Here is an 18,386-nt window from a genome sequence, read left to right on the forward strand (position 1 = left end):
ACAACAAAGTTTAAACAAAGTTAAGTTTCTAAATAATTTGAATTCCAAAATTTCTCAAACAAACTAATAAAAAGAAGGTCAGAACTTCAAAAAGTTTATGCATAGCAGCAGTTCACTAGAAAGTGGTGAAAACAAATAAAATAATTCAAAACTCTGATTGTGTGGAAGATTTTGCTTTGATGGAAAAATTAAACAAATAGACAATTAAAAATAGTGTTTTTAGTATAGCTAAAAAATCTTGAATACTATTTTTTGTTTAAATAAAATTAGAAGTAATTCAAAAACATAATAGTTTAAAACCAGTTCAATAAACAAGAACTACTGCATTTCTTTTAAAAGATTTGCCTTTTCACAAAATTTTTCTTAGGAATTTCCATTACTTAAATACTTAGTAGACTGCAAAAACAACGTAGTGTTTGGATTTGTGTGGACTTTAAAAACTTTTCTGGGCAGTTTTTTGCAACTTAATTATATTAGAAGACTACAAAAATAAGAAAGAGTTTTGATTTGTGTGAAAAGTCATATTGTCTAAATGCAATTTCAAACGTAAGAAACTCAAAAAATTCAAACTCATAAAAATTCAAATTAACACCAAGTAAAATATGTGTAATAAAATTTCCTTTACTAAAACATGCAAAAATATAAGAGTGTCTACCAGGTCCCATCCATCCATAAAAGAGATATGTTCTTTTGGATCTGATTTCGTAACTTTCGTAATTAATTATCATTTGCATTAATAAACAGAGTTAAGGTTAAGCACACAAGTTTCTTATTCTATTTCTTCTCAAACCCAATTCCAAATTAACAGTTTTTTAAATGTTTTTTTTTGCATTTTCTTTTCTTTTTTTTTTTTTTTTTGCATTTACTTTTATGCATAATTTTGAGGTCGGTACTTTTTGTTTATATTTATGTACAAAAGAGAGAAAATGCTATTCCACACAGACAAGTTGACAAGAAAGAAATCATATATTTTAGTGCATATGTATACAATGCAGAATATTAAATTTTTTTTAACTGATAGTCAAAAAGCAACTTAGTCAAAGATTGTGAAGTTAATTTCTACAGCTAATAATCACTTTTTAAATTGATAAATGATCAAGCTTTTAATCCTGTTTCAATGTAGCAATTGTTTTATTTTTACTTTAGATTTCCAATTATTTTAGTTGTTTTGAATGCAATCTTTAAAACTATGTAAGTATTCAAAAATTGAATTTACCATCAGAGGAACTGGGTAAGACATCTGGGATAGCATTGCATAAATTACCCCCATCATTAATTCTTTTTGTTATTAATGGAGATGGTATTGATAAATATTGACTAGGCAAGTTGTAAGTAGCAGCACTCAGAGATGAAAGAGTGTTGTAACCAGAATTAGTAAAACTAGACCTGACAGCTGAAAGTCGTGTAGACACCAATCCTAAAAATTAAAATATAACTTCAACATATATATATTAAAGGAAAAAAATTATCAAGCATGCATAAAATTATCAAGCCATACTTAAAATAATATTCACTAATTAGAGCAATAAACAGGATAACTCATTTACAGAAGAAAAGATTGAGATATAAAGATAGAGTAAATTGTGAACAAGTGCTAAAATGTATAAGTACTAAATTAAAAACAAGACCAAAATTAAAAAACCACACAAATGAAACTGAAACATGCATATTTTAAATGTGGGATAGCCAACTTGCTGTAATGGTGCCACAGTTTGGTATAGCAGTTTTAAAAGTATAAGGCAGACTTATTGAAAAAATTTCTAAAATTGAAAAAACAATAACACTTCAATGAACTTATTCAAAATCCCTAACAAAACAATTAAACTTGTATTGAATTTTGGAGATTTTTACGAACAATAAATTTTCCAAATTATGATGACTAGCAATGCTATAAAAAATTACAGATTAATTCTTTCCTTTTCTTAATTTTTGAGAAGTTAAGTTTAATATAGAGGAGTGCACTTCTAATAAAGAGCATGTTTGTAAATTATCATAATTTTACTACACAGATTATACTATAAATAACATATTAATTCTTGATTGAATTTTTAATCAAAAAATCTCCATTCACATAATTTCCTATTTTTTACACTATTTACAGATTAAATAGGCTGTAGATTTGGACAAACTAATAGTTATAAAAAATATAATCCATTATGAAAATAACAAAATCAGAACATCAGTTCAGCTAATCTAATATTCACTTTAAACACTACATTTTGTCAGCATCTTAAAAAATTTTATTGATAAGCAAGAGAAGAAAAAAAAATTACTTCTCAAATTTTTTTATTTAGTTTGTCTTTAAAATTTTTTCCAATTAGTAATCGGATATATTAAGAAAAAAATGTTGACATCAAAAATGCTGAGTTTCTTTGTCATGAGATGACCAAAAGACTTAATTAAGGTTATAAGTCTGAATGAAGAAGAATTAGTCAGCTGTCCCTGAATTCAAACTATTGAGTTTTTTCAATTTTTAAGAATTATACGTTCAACATTATTAAATAGAATAAAACGATGATATAAGCATTTCAAAACGACTAAGTTTTAAAGTGTGTTAAAACCATACAATCCATAAGTTAATTAAAAATAAACCCTGAATTTAACAACTATTTTCAAAACTTACTAAAAATTAAAATAATAATAATTATTAAAGGAATTGACTACAATCTATAAAGGGAATGCAATACAATTAATTACTAGGGATAAGGAAAACTTTTAGTGAAAACAAGTAACTTTTAACAAAAATAATGCATTGAGGCATTAAGGAAAAAAAACTTTTGTCTCTCAGACAGAAGAGTGGCACTCCAGCCTCTTCTCTTAAAAAATAAAAATATAGTCTCTGTTGCAATTATATTTAAAAAAAAAGCCTGTAAAAGAATCCAAAATAATACACAATGTTGAGCCACTTACACAGTTTCAATAATCACAGATCTTTTTAGGTACAAAATAATAGTTAATTTATATCAGACAACAATCTAACAATACAATTGATGAAATTCCTATATTTTCAAGAATAGGAACAGGATACTCACAGAAGTATTTAACTTTTATATCAGGCATATTTTGGAGTTCAGAAAGTGCATAGTTATATCCATTTATTAAAAAGAAATGAAATTGTAATGTAGAAGAATGCTTTAATTTTTTTTAAAAAAAACTTGCTCTTCCTCAGTAGCCTATGAGTGAGATACTTGATGAGCATGGCCTTGGGGTCAAGAGTCTGTCACTGATTTATGTTGGAAAAAGGTATAGAATGACAAATATTAAAAACATCTCTGTAAAAAATGAAGGGTCAATTAAAAAATTTTTTGTTTAGATACAATACAGCAATAATTCTTTCTTCTTTAGAAAAGGGGAGGATAAAGAAAGAGTTCCATTTTTTACCCAAAACACTATTTTATCTAAAACACATTTCAAAAATTCACTTTTTGAATAAAAATTTACCAGTTTCGACATTGAGAGGTATAGTTTTTCTTACTTTTTTTCTAGCGAAATAAATTTTATAAAAATCCAAATGATTCTTTTAAAATTGCATGTTCATCGAAACAATATATTAGGAATAGTATATCAGGAAAATCAAAAAAATCAAGACAAATAAGAACTGAATATTTTGTATCAGAAAAATCAGTAATATCAAGACAATGTCAGCAAACTTTGAATCATAAAAATGAGATGTTCTGAATGCACACAAAATTCAAGAATATCAGGTCATAAAGCTAAAAATCAGCATAGTAAATCCATTCATTTATACTAAAGAAAAATGTGCAGATCAAGATCCTGAGTTAGTTTTAGTTTGTAAAGAAAAAATATCTTTTTAATACAATGTATAAAAATATCTATTTCAAAATCATTAAAATATACCACAAAAAAATTAATAAAAAATCAATGTCAAATAATGGGTTGAAAAGAAACACTTATGCTTCAGAGCTTATTTAAAAAAAACAATAGCATTTAATATCTAAATTACCTCTGTGAGTATAATTTTCAGGGGTTGACCTTAAAGCTAGCTGACTAAATGGTATAACTTCTAATTTCACAGTTTCTCCTGAAGAGGATTTCAACAGCTGCATAGCTTCAGCGGAGGTCATTAAGTCAACTTTAATATCATCTATAGCAAGAAGATGATCACCAACATGAAGTGCACCACATCTAGAATTATGGCAAGACTTTAATGATATTTAGTTTTCTCTAACAAAAAAAAAATTTTGAATTCAAATTAATTTATAGAGAATTTTTAGAGCAAAATTGATTTAAAATTCTTTCTTATAAAACAATTTTCAAATTTAATAGTAAATAAAAATCAGTTTTTAATCATCTAAACAGTCTAACTTGGTTTTGGTCTGCTCAAATCAAGTTGTGATATTTAAAATTCTTAAAAAATACTAGACTGATTTTACACAACAATTAAGCCAACACTGAATCTTTTCAATGGAGAACTAATTATGAAGATATTTAAAAAGCCATTTAGTTAGAAAAAAAGATTTTTTTTTAAACTTTTCTATGTTATAAGAAATTGCAATTAGTTTAAATTTCCCACACATACTCTTCTACACATATTATATGCATATGAACGTAATTAAAATATTTTGAATCATTTTATATGCATTAGAAATCATTATCACTCCATTATTTCTAAGAATAAAAAAAATTTTTAGATTTTTTAAATTTTTAATCTCACTCTTTGAAGTCTCTTAAAAAAAATCACATTCATTAAAATAATGTCTCAATGGGTAAAATAGAAAAAAATTATTTTTCAAAACTGTAGGCCACAGTACTCAAATTACAACATAGAGAAATGTCACTAAGCTTTAACAAGAGTACAATGACAAATATAATTGGCCAGTCACTAGCTTCATTTTTAAAATTTAATTTTAACTTCATCCATTTTTTTAATTTCTTCAATTATTCTAGGCTTAATTCACTTTTTTTTTATTTCTGATTTCTTGCCAGATCCTTGCAAATTGTTAACTATTAATATAAATAACAAAGAAGTATTCTGTACAACAAGCATGAAGAAGTGATTGTAAGAACAATAAAAAAAATTTGATAAAAAGAAAGAAATACAAAAAAATAATTTCTGTGAAAAGCTTCTAATTTAAAACACTTCAAAAGAAAAAATGTCACTAAGAACAGTGACTAAGAATCAATTTAAAACTCTCATTATTTGCAAGAAGTCAGTCAGACAGCACAAAAAAGAGGTTTTTTTTAAATAAAAACTAAAAAATTTTAAGAGTTGGATAAATCAACTTTATATTCAATTGAAATTAATAAGAAATAAATAAATGATATTTGAAGGAAAAAAGTAACAAAGATATTAACTATTTTCATAAATAATTTTTTTTAAATTCAAAGCAAATTTTTATTTTTTTTCGTATTTTATACATTTAATTCATATCTGTATGTATACAGATTATGAAATAAATAAAAGAATTAGATTTTTCCTAGTTATTTTAATTGGGATCATTATTCAGTTGCAATTATTACATTATCCCTCATATTTGAAGAAGAGTAAATTTTAAATAACTTAGATAAATTTCAGTAAATATTATTTTAAAAAAGGTGTTTGTCACACAATGAAGACCACCTCCCAAAAGAAATTCACATGCAAATAACCAATTTAAACTTCAAGTAAAAAGTTGTTATAAAAATAAATTCAGCTAACATTTTATTATTACACTGCAGAAATACATTTAAAATAGATTGTTCAGAATAATTAGCAAGTAATCTACCTTTCAGCAATACTAGCTTGGCGAATACTTTCAATAACAATAGCATGTTCAGGCACAGAAAGACGAGATAAGTTTATACCTAACTGACAGCCAGGTGTTTTATCTATTTCAATCAACAATGGGCCAGTAGCATTTTTCACTGCATCTGAAGACAATTTTACTAATTAGATAAATATTATTACATATATAGGAAAACTAAATGTTGAAGAAACAAAAGAAATTTGAAAACAAAAAAAAAAATTAAACAAGCATACCAATGATGGAAACATCATATTCAATTGTAAATAAGGCTGTTTGTTTCAATTGCTTTAAAACTTGTAAAGCATCTTGTAGGTTGGCTGCTGACAGATTTATTCCATCAACAGCTAGAAGTCTATCTCCAGCTTTTATAATTCCAGTTCTAAAGTGAAATATTACAGAATTTATTTTCGATACAATCAATGTTTTAAATACTTATCATATATCTATCATAATAGTAGATAATATTAAAAAAAACACACCAATGTATTTAAAAACTTAGCAGTTAAATGTAACAGATTAAGAAAGAACAACCTATATCCAAATATACATCCTTATACTGTTAGCCAAAAAAGTTTAGGTACACATGAAATTTATGCATAAATTCTAAAATAATGCATCTTTTTCCAATAAATTAATAGAAAAAGATACAACAAAAGAAAGCAAAAACTATAACAAAATAAATTGTTGGCTAGACACCAGATTAATTATTACAAAATTACAAGGAACATATTTTATTGTTAAATATAATGAAGAATGTAACAGAAAAAATGTAAGTAAACAACACAAACAGCTGTGGCTGTAATGGGTGCTAAAAAACGAATAAATATATTTCAGAAAAGCATACATCAAGAAAGCAAGTAGGAGCATCTAACTTAAGTTAAAGGGAAGGAAAGAGCATAAATTCCGATGATGCCAACTCTCAATGCTTATTTCATAAAAATTGTATGCACCAAAAATTAAAATTGGCTGTTACATGCTTCTTGAAATTTCAGTGTTCATTCATTCAAACAAGATGCCCTGTGCACTTTAATATTTGTATTTTTATGATTCCCTATGTATTTCTAAACTTCTTAATATACCCTAGAATCTGTATCTATGTTTTTTGCCCTAGTCTCCGGCCACTTTACTTCCTTTAAGCATACTTCATAAGACTTGCCTTTCTTTACACAAATCATTTTACTTTCTTTCTGGGTAAAAGTTCATCTTTTTGAGGCATGAATTTGAATATGAAAAATTAAACATCTGTTAGTCTGTTTTACTTTAGTCTTCGATTTGTTAAACATTTTTAGAAAGACTAAAATCCTCCCAGTCCTTGAACTAATGAAGTCTGATATCAAGAATTTTTGTAATCCATAAAAACTTTAATAAGACTTATTAAATTTAATATAGCAATATTTTTTTCAAATTTAGATCATCAAAACTAAATTATATAAAAAACTCTCATAATCAGCAATTTCTTTTATCGAAAATTGCATAATTTATGATATGAAAAAATCTTGTACTCAGTTTCATCACAAATTACATCAAAAAGTAAATAAAAAATAACTATACATAAATGTATTTGATTCAGTAAAAAAATAAATATACTTATTCTAACAAGTACAATTCTTCTTTTTCCACATAATGCATCAAATAAACTGCAGCATTAAAAAGCAAAAAAAATTAAGAAAAATATTTAATTATTAAAATTAATTTACATGAAAATTAAGGTTAGATAGTTAAATGTCTTAAAATATATCAAATCATTTTTTACCTATCAGCTGGACCTCCAAATCTTACATGAGTAATAGTTAATGGTCTTGATTTCCCTGGAACATTATTAATGCCACCTCTTAATGTAAAACCAAAACTTTCTTTCTCTTTTTCTAATTTCACTTGAATAACTTTTGATGTCGAAGGAATAGCACTATCAACTGTAAAATAATTATAAAAAGAAAACATATATTCTGATATAATAGACATTTCCTATTAAGGTAAAATAATTACCTAAAAATAATTTTAAGAAATATTTTTAAAATCCATAATTAAATTTTATTTTTAATACACTTTTTGAAATTAGAAAACAACTAATATTATAAAAAATTATGCTACACTTAAGTGCAAAAAAAAGATCTAACATTTTTGCACTTAAACACATTTAAGTTAGTATTAGTTTCCACCATATAGCTGTAATGCTTATTTTATGCTAATGATATTAAGCATTTGAAAAAGAAAAAAATTAAGAAAATTAACTATGATTTACTGAGAAATTATGTGCAGCCATTATGCCAATAATCAATGACAAAACAGAGTATCGATTTTTAAACATTAGCAAGCAATAAGGAAGCAACCTTTTTTTGATATTAATGATTTTAAAAATTGTAAATCATTAATAAAGTATTGAAAAGACTAATACTATAAAAAATCACATTAATATGAATACTAGATATTTTTAATTAACACTCAAAAAATACATTCACATAAAATGGGACATGTCAACCTGGGACATCATTATTTTGTAAACAGACTCTAAAAGTGTAGCAAGAGTTGATGTAAGTGCCTTTGGTAGTGCAAAACTGTTTTTGTTAATAATTTTTTTTGCTTTTTGAGTTGTTTTAAAATGAAGGATGGGTTTGTGAAAAGACAATCTGACACTTTTCTCATGGTATTTAGTTTTATCTAGAGAAATAAAAATTTTCAGAAATTCCCCTCTTGAAAGAAGAGAATAGTGGAGTAAAGCAAATAAAGTTAATTACTTTAATGTTTTTACCATCATTACTTGCATTATTTTGCCTTAAAATTATATTTTCTGAATGCAATTGACTTACCAACAGTCTATATTTTATTTAAATTTAAAACTGCGCTGTCTGAACATATATATTGAAATTGTAAGCAACATAAAAAACTGACATTGCAATGTTTGACTTGTTAATCTAGAGTATCTATTTTTTAAAAAATGAAGTAAATCAAAATTTCTCTGTTTTTCAAAAGATGAATTAATGGAATTCAACACTAATAACAGCTTAAACTTATAGTGACATTTTCTTTATTTCTTTCTTCGAAAAGTTTTTTCTGTTGAAGGTTTTTTTTACTATCTATAATACAACAGATTTCAGTTAAAAAATATCTATGAACTATCATTTTAAGTATTACCTGATAGAAAACTTCATTCACTTCAAAAAATAAACAAAACTAAATACCCTGATCATTTTTCTACCTCTGTTTATCGTAAACATTTTGCCGTCTCTTTGCTCTCTCATGTTAGTTTTCACCTTAATCAACCTTTTTCTCAGAAAATGTTTGCTTTTCATACCTTCTTTTTCATTTCTGTGCACTTAACCTTTGCTTTGACTCTTTTCTCTTAAACTCTGGACTCAACTTCATCCATTTGTTTGATGCTAACCGTGGGTTTAACCCTTCTATAGTTGATTTAGCTTTGGCTAATTTCACTAGATCCAAACACCCATTTTCTTCTAAACCCTACAGAGAACTAGCAACCTTACCGTTTTTTTCTCTCGTTTGTAATAAAATTGCTAATATCCTGTACCGTTTTGGTTTTAAATTCATTTTCAGGCCTGTTAATAAAATCAAATTTAAGTCTCTTTAAGATCAGCTTACATCATCACCAAATTACATCAGCTCATCTTCATGCTCTGGAATTTTGTTTTATTAATTTGAATGCTGATTCTCTTGTTAACAACATTAGTTCCTACTTTCTCTCCATAACACATGGAAATGCATTTTATTTTGATTTGCCTTTCAACCATTATGATCTTTTTTGTTCTGTTTTTTCCCTCCTGTGGTTTTTCTAGTTTTGCTTCTTGCCTTCATTTTTTCGTTTTTGTAGGCAACTTTATGTTTTTATTTCAAATTAAACAATATATTCATGTCTGGCAAGTCTTGAAAATAGGAGCCTATTTTTGAAGTGCTTGAAATACGTAGACTATTATCTCTTATTTGTTTATTTTTGAAGTGAATGAAATTTTCACTCTGGTAATATGAAACTGTTTCAATTTCTTTGAATTTATTTAATATCATTAGAGGTATCACATTGAAAGTATTTTTTTAATAATTATTGCACAATGCAGAAAACTATTTATAACATTTATCTATCTCAAATCTATAACATTTATTTTCTTAATTATTGGAAGAAAATCTTCAAACAAAATCTAATGAGTAGAATAGTCTTGCGTTTTTCTTACTTCACTCTCAACTCATGCTCAAAAAAATTATGTCTGCTTGCAGTAACGTTTTTTTCAAATTGGCTTCTACACATTGTAGTTATTAATTTTTTTCCTTAAAAAAATAACTATTAAACAGATCGAAAAAGAATTCTGATGAATTTATTTAAATAAAATCAATCTAATGAAATTAAACTTAAAATATTGTTTAGTTTCCTACTGAAAAAAACATGGGAATGTAATAAACTTTTCTTACATTCGAAAATTCTAAAATTAATATGAACAAAATAATTGCTTCAAGGTCAAAATCTTTATCAATGCAATAATTAATGTTTTCTTATTTTAAAATAAAGTTAGTTACGAATACTAAAAGCAACGTGCACTTACTGGGAGAAGGTATTTCATACTCAATTTCTAACGTAACTTTACTTCCAGCATTTTTCAGTAAATTTACTATTTCTTCGTGTTTCAATTTACAAGTTCGAATACCATTTACAGAAATAATATGATCTCCAACAGCAAGACCATCACTTCTATTACAGAAAAAAAGTATAACACAGTCAAAACTAGAGCAGAATAGTAAAATAAGTAAGGAATAAGAAAGAAATATAAAATAAGCAAGACAAGTTTAGTTTATCATTTTTTTCACATCAAAGCAAAAAATTTATACAAAGCAGGTATCTACATTCCGTGTACTAAATTTGATGAATTAAAAAAATATAACTAAGTTTTTCGGCTAAAAAATGAAAATTAGAAAATGGGATCAAAAACAACTTTTTCTCAGAATAAATTAATTTACTTGTAATAAAAATAAGTACATATGGAAAAATTTATGCAAATACTAGAATCATTCTACCAGTTGGCATCATTAAGAAAAGTTTGTGTTAAGAGTCCTGAAATGGTTATGTCTTTTTTTATAGCATCGTTTACTGTTCAACTAAAACAAATCCTAAATTAAGCAAAAGAAAGGGCCATAAAATTTTTTAGCGATATCCCTTGCTATTTTAAATTTATTCCACATGAAAGGTGTTTAACTTAGCATTTTGTATGTGTATACACACACGCACACACACACACACACACGCACACGCACACACAGATAGATAGAACAAACATTAGTTGAATATAAAAATGCTGCAAAGTACAGGCTAAGGCAAATTTAAAAAAAAATATTACCTATGAGCTATACTTCCTGGCCTCAGATTTGCAATTTTAGGTTTCGAATTTTTGTCAATACCACCTGCAACAACATATACTTTTCAATCAGGAGGCATTGAAATAAACACTCATATACATTGAAATAAATCATCAATTGAGTAAATTGCATTTCTTACTCTCACAATAAGAAGAATCTAAAACAGAATCCTAATACAGTGATTACCACTTATAAAGGCATTGGATTATTAAATAAGCAACTTTTGAAAACTAGATTTGCAAGAATGGAAACATTACAACATTAAAACATGTTAAAACTATCCTTTTATAAAATCATGATCATGGCTTATTAAAATCAAATTTGAAAAGGATAATGCCTATTGAAAGATGATCGCCTATCATCACTCATTCAATAATGTAAATTTATCTTCAATAGATGTCAGAAAAAGCACCTGATCATAAAAATAAATAGAAATACTGACAAGTTACAAAATATTATGAACTTTCAAATGATGTTGAGTCTTTAATTTTCAATCTTGGTAATCAAACAAAATGATAATGTTTTAAAACCATCTTTAATTTTTTTTTAAAAAAACTGGAGCTCATGTTTAACTAAAGTGTCAAATGTTGATTCTGTAAAAATAAAATAAAATTAAGTAAAAAATAAGTAAGGAACAATCAATTAAAGCTGCCAATGTGTTTGTAATGTTCAACTTCAAAATTTTTTTCTCCTAAAAGTAGACAATCTAGTTTATATAATCAGCTATCTTATAAAAGTAAATGTTCTCATAATGCAATTTTAATAGGTGGTGGGCACTGTAATTTCCAAATTCATTCTTTTTGCATACATTTTTTAACTAACTTTTAGAAGACCATCCTTAAAATGATGGATGGCATAGCATTAAAAATCCTGCAAAAAGACAACATTGAGTAAACATCTCATTGAAAATCAACTAAAACATGGTTACGGTAAAAGAAAAATGTAGAAAATAAGATTTTACACCTTTGGATTTTTTTATACTCATTCCATTTAATTTGATCTATCACTTGGGTTAACAATTCCCTTCCTTGACTATTTTCTTAATGAACCACAAAAATATAAGTGTATACATCAGATTCAGGGTCAAAACCTTATGGCCAAATCTTCTCTTGCTAAATATTTGCCTGCCAGAACTTCACTAATCCAAAACTTCCCATGTATAATACTTCGCCAATCCATAACTTCATTTGAATAAAACTTTAACGATTCATAACTTTACAGGTGTAAAACTTCCCGGTCCATATGCTTGCAAATGCAAAACTTTGCTGGTTTACAACTTCAACATCTATTATCCTAAATTAACATTAAGCATATTTTATTCTATTTTTTAAATTAAAATAGTGAGTTTTAAAAAAAAACTAATTTAATATTTTTGATTTAAATTAAAATTAAAGTCATTATGATTTAAAGCTTTAAAACATTAACTTTCCTAAATTAACATTAAGCGTTTTCCATTCTACTTTAAAAATTTAAATAAAATATGAAAAAACATTTAATTTAATGTTTTTACTTTTATTAAAATTAAATTAATTATGAATTAGATCTTATTAAAATTACGTAATATATAAAATATTTTTTATTAAAATTAATACATAAATTGTTAAAAATGAAAAATTTTCTTACAAATTAAAAGAAAAAAATTAAATCGTTAAAACATTAACTTTCCTAAATTAACATTAAGCTTTTTCACGTTCTGTTTTTTAAATTGGAATAATAAAATATTTGTAAAAAATTTTAATTTTATATTTTGACTATTATTAAAATTAAATTACAGGTTTGAACTTATTAAAATTATATAACATATAAAATATTTTTAATTAAATTTAATGCATATATTAATTATTATATTAATGTTAATTAATTCAAGATTTTGAACTTTGCCCATACAGTTTTGTGTGTCAAAAAATCAGCTATGAAGTTTTGAACCATTACCATACATTGATAGTAATTTTGACTTTTTACATTTTTAATTTTAACACAAACAACGATGTTTGTTATCCCTCCATTTAGATATTTGGGCAATTAATGCAAAAATTTCCTTCTCTAGTAGTGTTTCCCCATTGAATAACACAGAAAATAAAATAAAAAACAGTTATTTTAGAAAGCAACCATGTTAAGTATAAGGGCAAACATAGAAACACCTATATGTCCCTAACTATTTTTAAAATGGTTTCAATTTTTACAACAGCTTACATTCATATTTTTAAAGAAACAAAATATTTTTGTATTCTAACTAAAAATATAGATTTACATTTAAATGCAAAAATATTAAAAGTATACATTTGGGTGAACAGTTCCTTGTTTAAAAATTCTAAAATAACTTCCCTCGCATTATTATAGAATCTTAGATCATATCAACAATTTTTCCTTTTAAATTTTAATTAATGTTTAGTTTTTGAAAAAAATTTAGCTAACATATTATTGATTGAGAAATGTATGATAAATGTAGAAAATTATGCACGTTACCTAAAAAGTTCATATCATGTGAAAATATATCAAACTATAAAGAAAGCTATTGAAATTTAAATGAAAAATAAAAAAAGTATTATGGTTAAGTTCTGCAACTTCGAAATTAGCAAGTTTTAAGATATTTCAAGACATTTTTATGCAGTTTGATATGTAATTCAAAAGAAAATAAGATTAAATTTTTAAAGTTATACCTGAAATTATAAGTCCTAAAGTCATTCCTTCTTTTTTCTCCAACTCCACAAATGATGTTCCTTTTTTGTCCTCTAAAAGATAAAAAAAAAATATTAGCAATTAAAAAATATATATATACTGTTAAGGAGAGAATACAAGAAAACATCAATTGTTATTTATTATTTTTTAATGGACTTAGTTTCTAATAAAAGTGAGATAAATAAAACATATTTTAAGTACTTTTTTTAAGTTGCTAAATTGATAATATGTATGTAGTGTTTTCAACAGGCTTTATAAATGATCAAATAACTAAAAGTTATGATATGATTATAGTGCAATCATTTGAATTACAACACATCAAAATTAAAGAAATACTTTTTTTTTCACAATTAAATTTTAATGAAGGGAAATTTAAAATCCAGGAAATTACTAGTATTTATCTTATTAAGGTTTTAATTATATTAGGTACATCTTTTTAATGTTTCCCTTCGAAATATGTTTGAGAACAAAAATCAGTAAATCAAATGGTGAAATGTACATTTAAAACATATTTAAAAATTACTTACCACTGATAAAGCTGGACAACCTTTCATCATGAGAAGCTTCTAAACCACACTGCTTTGTATAAAAATTATCACCTACAATAAAAATATTTTTTGGATAATTTTATTAAGAAAATTAAAATTTTGTCAAGGGGTTTAAAAAAAACGAGGAAGTTTAAGTTAAGAAAAAGCAGAAATCACAACTTACAAAAAAGTGCAGAATAGGTAAATAAAACTAAAATTGGGTTGATAGTAGCTATTGAGCCAAAAATAAGTTTTCACATGAAACAAAATTTAGTAGGTTTCGGCAGTCAAATTTACAATAAACATTCTCATACAAAATGCTGTAACCACAACTTCTTTTTTAATCACATATTGTCTGATATCATAAACTACAGAATTAGCTAAGAAAATTTGAAGTACCTGAAAGGGGAAATGGGTTTGTGATTTGCTTACATTTTCTAACAAAGGAGAAAAAGGTTTATAAACAACATTTATGTAGGATCCTAAAATACTCTTATTTTAAAAATTTTAAAATCCCCCCCCCCCGAAAAAAAACATGGAAAAATGTTTAATTTGATTGGTGTTGTTGTTAATTTACGTCGCACTAGAGCTGCACAATGGGCTATTGGTGACGGTCTGGGAAACATCCCGGAGGATGATCCGAAGACATGCCATCACAATTTTGATCCTCTGCGGAGGGGATGGTGCCCCCGCTTCGGTAGCCCGACGACCTGCGCGCGAAGTCGAGCACTTTACGGTAGCACAGTTTAACGAGGACCAACACCGCACACCCTCGGTCCCTACGCAGACTGATCCAAGTGGTCACCCACCCGCACACTGACCGCAGCCAGTGATGCTTGACTTCGGTGATCTGCTGGGAACCGTGTCTTAACGATCAGTTTAATTTGAAATGAGAATTAAACTTGAAAATGACAATAGAAATTTAAATAGTTTTCTAACTGCTACAAGCACATTTTAACGCTGTTATATTGCCAAATAGAATTCATAGTTGATTCTGACCAGCTAGAGCAGTGTTTCCCAACGTGGGGCCCACGCCCCACTGGGGGGTAATTTGATTGTTAAGGGGGGTAATTCGAAAATGGACTCGACAAGAGTTTTACTTATTTGCTCCGGACCATTTAAATACAATGCTAGATTTCGGTGCCAACATTGTAAGAAGAAAAGCAAATTCTTAAATAATTGCGGTCAATGAATATTATAAATTCGATTGATGAGACCAAAATATCAACTGGGTTTTTGGCGTCGTCAAGTTAACTAACCTCCCTGCGGCATATGGCAGCGTAGACCCCTTGACGCTTTAAAATTTCGCTAAACAATGCAGTCGTTCGCATCTGAATGGCCCGTCGCAACTTCTGTAGTGTTTCGCAACATTCAGTGATAGAAATCAATACCATACTATGTCTTTTATGCCTGCAATGCAACAGTAAAGTCTTTATTTACTGCTCACACTTCAACCCATAATTGTATTCTTAAGGCTAGTTATGAAATTTCTTTATTCATCGCTAAATTTGGAAGAAATCATACTATAGGAAAGAATTAAATAAAGCCGTCAATATCAGCATTTCTTAAAACGGTTCTTGAAAAGCAGAAGAATAGACGAAATGAGTGAAGATATTGAAAAACAACTAGTTGACAAGCTAAAAACAAGAAAATTCTCAGTGAAAATGGATGAATCAACTTTGATAGACAGTGTGGCAGTATTGATAACTTACGTAAAATATATTGATAAAGGGCATTTTGCTGAAGAAATGTTGATATGTAAAAGATTAGAAAGCACCACTACCTCCAAAGATATTATATAATAAGCTAAAAAAAACTACTTAGATGTCAATAATATACTAATGAAAAATATAACATCTTGTGCTGCAGATGGTGCTCCTAATATGATGGGCAAGAAAAATTGCTACTTAAAATTGATAAAAGATGAGAATCCAGAAATGATTCTTGTGCATTGTGTTATTGCATAGGGAATAAAGTTGTGCATAAGGAGAAACTTGGTAGCTAAAAACATCTCGCCTGCTATAATAAAGTGTGTCCTGCTCAGTAATAAAGTGTATCGATGCTATTAAAGCTAATGCCAAATGTGAGCTCCTCTTCAAGCTGTTTTGTGAAGAACAAAATGCAGACCATGTGAGACTTTTACTTCACTCTGAAGTAAGATAGCTCTCTAAAGGGAACTGCTTGAAAAGATTCATGGAACTGCTTGAAAAGATTCATGGAACTGCTTGAGACTCTTAGTGATTTTTTAAGCGACAAACCTGATATGAAGTATCTGTTAACAGTCGAAGGTAAAGCATTTGTGAGTTATTTAGCCGATATCTCTGAAAAACTAAATATATTAAATAAGCAACTTCAAGGAACAAATAAAACTCTTGTTGATACAAAAACGAAGATATTTGGTTTCATTACCCTTATTGAGTTAAGTCTGAAAACAAAAACTTGGATCAGTTTAATTGTCCCCAAAAATTAAAAGTAAATTATGCCGCTTTTACTTGTTATTGTCGATCATCTGAAAATTCTATCGGCTGATTTAAAAGAAAGATTTTCTGATTTAAAACAAATAGATTTTTCAACACGGATGATGCAGCCAATGTTAGTGCATTTGTCTGTTATATGAAATATGCAGTATCAAGAAGAACTCGCAGAAATGCAAAATGATAAGTCAGTTAGAACTTTATTTTATATAAAAAGAGTGATGGCATGGCTTTGTGAGGAAACAGAAATCAAATACCCAAATTCAACCAAATATGCAAAAAACTATTGTTACCGTTTCCATCTTCATATTTAACTGAATGTGGATTTAGTGCTGTAAATGATTTACTGGTAAAAAAAAAAGGAAATCGCCTGGATATAACACAGTGGGGAGACTTGAGGCTGAAGCTGACCAAATTGGAAACTAACATAAAATCTCTGTGCAGCAAGCGCAAGGATCTCTCTAAATTAAAATATTAAACTATTATAGAAAAATCTTTATGAAAATTATTTCGAATTTGAATTTTAGTTTTTTATTATAAGTCGAAATTTTACTTACTGTGTTTCGTCAACAATTTTCAAGAGATTTCTCACTGAAACCTATCATTTACAATTCAATCCTATCATCAAACCTATCATGAACAATTCAATTTTTTAATATTAAAAATTATGTGTATGTTACATAGGGGGGCATAAGAATTTTAGAAAGGCTTGAGTGAGGCACGGCACAAAAAAGGTTGGGAAACACTGAGCTAGAGTGGTAAAATTTCAAGTATAATTCAGTACCTACTGATAAAGCAAGCTTCAATGATATCCTGACTGTTAAAAATCAAAATTTATCTCCATATAGAATTTAACATCAATCGATATTTCAAGCACTTTTCGACAAGCTAAAGTGCTCAAATTTCAGAAGCTCTAGGTTTTTAGTCTCAATGGGCGATCGTAACGCTCGAATACGGGGAGTGACCGGTTTCATGCCTTTGGCCCTTCTTCCTTCCCTTTTTAGTTGTATGGGAATGTACTACGATATTTTCCCTTTTTTAATATTTTTCTTTTTATTTGATAAAAATATTTTTTTAAATTTCCATGATACTTTCCTTTAGAACTACGTTTAAGTTAGTTTTCAGTTTCACATAGTTTTAAAAATTAAAATATTTTAATCTACATGAAAATCAAGACAGAAACTAACGTACTTCCTTACTCTACGACTCTCCACACGCTAATGGTGAAAGCACGCGAAACTTTGCCATAGGTAGCGAGTTCTGCTCTACGCCACCTGAAGCCCATTTCGATCGCCAATACTACAAGTTATATTCGTTTTCTAAATATTGTAAGCAAACTTTAGCTATATTTTATCTCTAATCGACTATTTCGCGAATTAAACAAACAGACACAAAAAAGATGAAAATCATTAAATAAATTTTAATAAATTATGTTTTTCTAGTGAATTATAAAGAAAAATTTTTTTTACGGAAAATGTAGGGATTATCACTTTCATAATTAAATCATTCCCATTTTTCATTTTAAGTGTGATAATCTGTAAAAATGGTATTCATGCATATCTCTTAGACACTGGTAAAATTTATCACACGCCTGTAAAACCTTT

General features: G+C 27.2%; 1 protein-coding gene across 1 annotated transcript in view; it reads right to left on the bottom strand.

Moving 5' to 3' along the window:
- The window catches only part of LOC107456641 (glutamate receptor-interacting protein 1), a 57,458-nt gene that overhangs the window by 18,331 nt on the left and 20,741 nt on the right, over positions 1-18,386 (bottom strand). Inside the window, exons 2-10 of the mRNA XM_016074550.4 lie at positions 14,309-14,380; positions 13,763-13,834; positions 11,084-11,147; positions 10,295-10,440; positions 7,501-7,660; positions 5,981-6,126; positions 5,727-5,871; positions 3,965-4,146; positions 1,217-1,417 (exon numbers count right to left, since the gene is read on the bottom strand). Of these exons, the coding sequence (XP_015930036.1) occupies positions 1,217-1,417; positions 3,965-4,146; positions 5,727-5,871; positions 5,981-6,126; positions 7,501-7,660; positions 10,295-10,440; positions 11,084-11,147; positions 13,763-13,834; positions 14,309-14,380 (1,188 nt within the window). The remainder of the gene's footprint in view (positions 1-1,216; positions 1,418-3,964; positions 4,147-5,726; positions 5,872-5,980; positions 6,127-7,500; positions 7,661-10,294; positions 10,441-11,083; positions 11,148-13,762; positions 13,835-14,308; positions 14,381-18,386) is intronic.

Source organism: Parasteatoda tepidariorum, chromosome 11 (assembly GCF_982258835.1).
Source record: "Parasteatoda tepidariorum strain Cologne lab strain chromosome 11, Ptep-v5.0, whole genome shotgun sequence".
Lineage (NCBI taxonomy): Eukaryota > Metazoa > Arthropoda > Arachnida > Araneae > Theridiidae > Parasteatoda > Parasteatoda tepidariorum.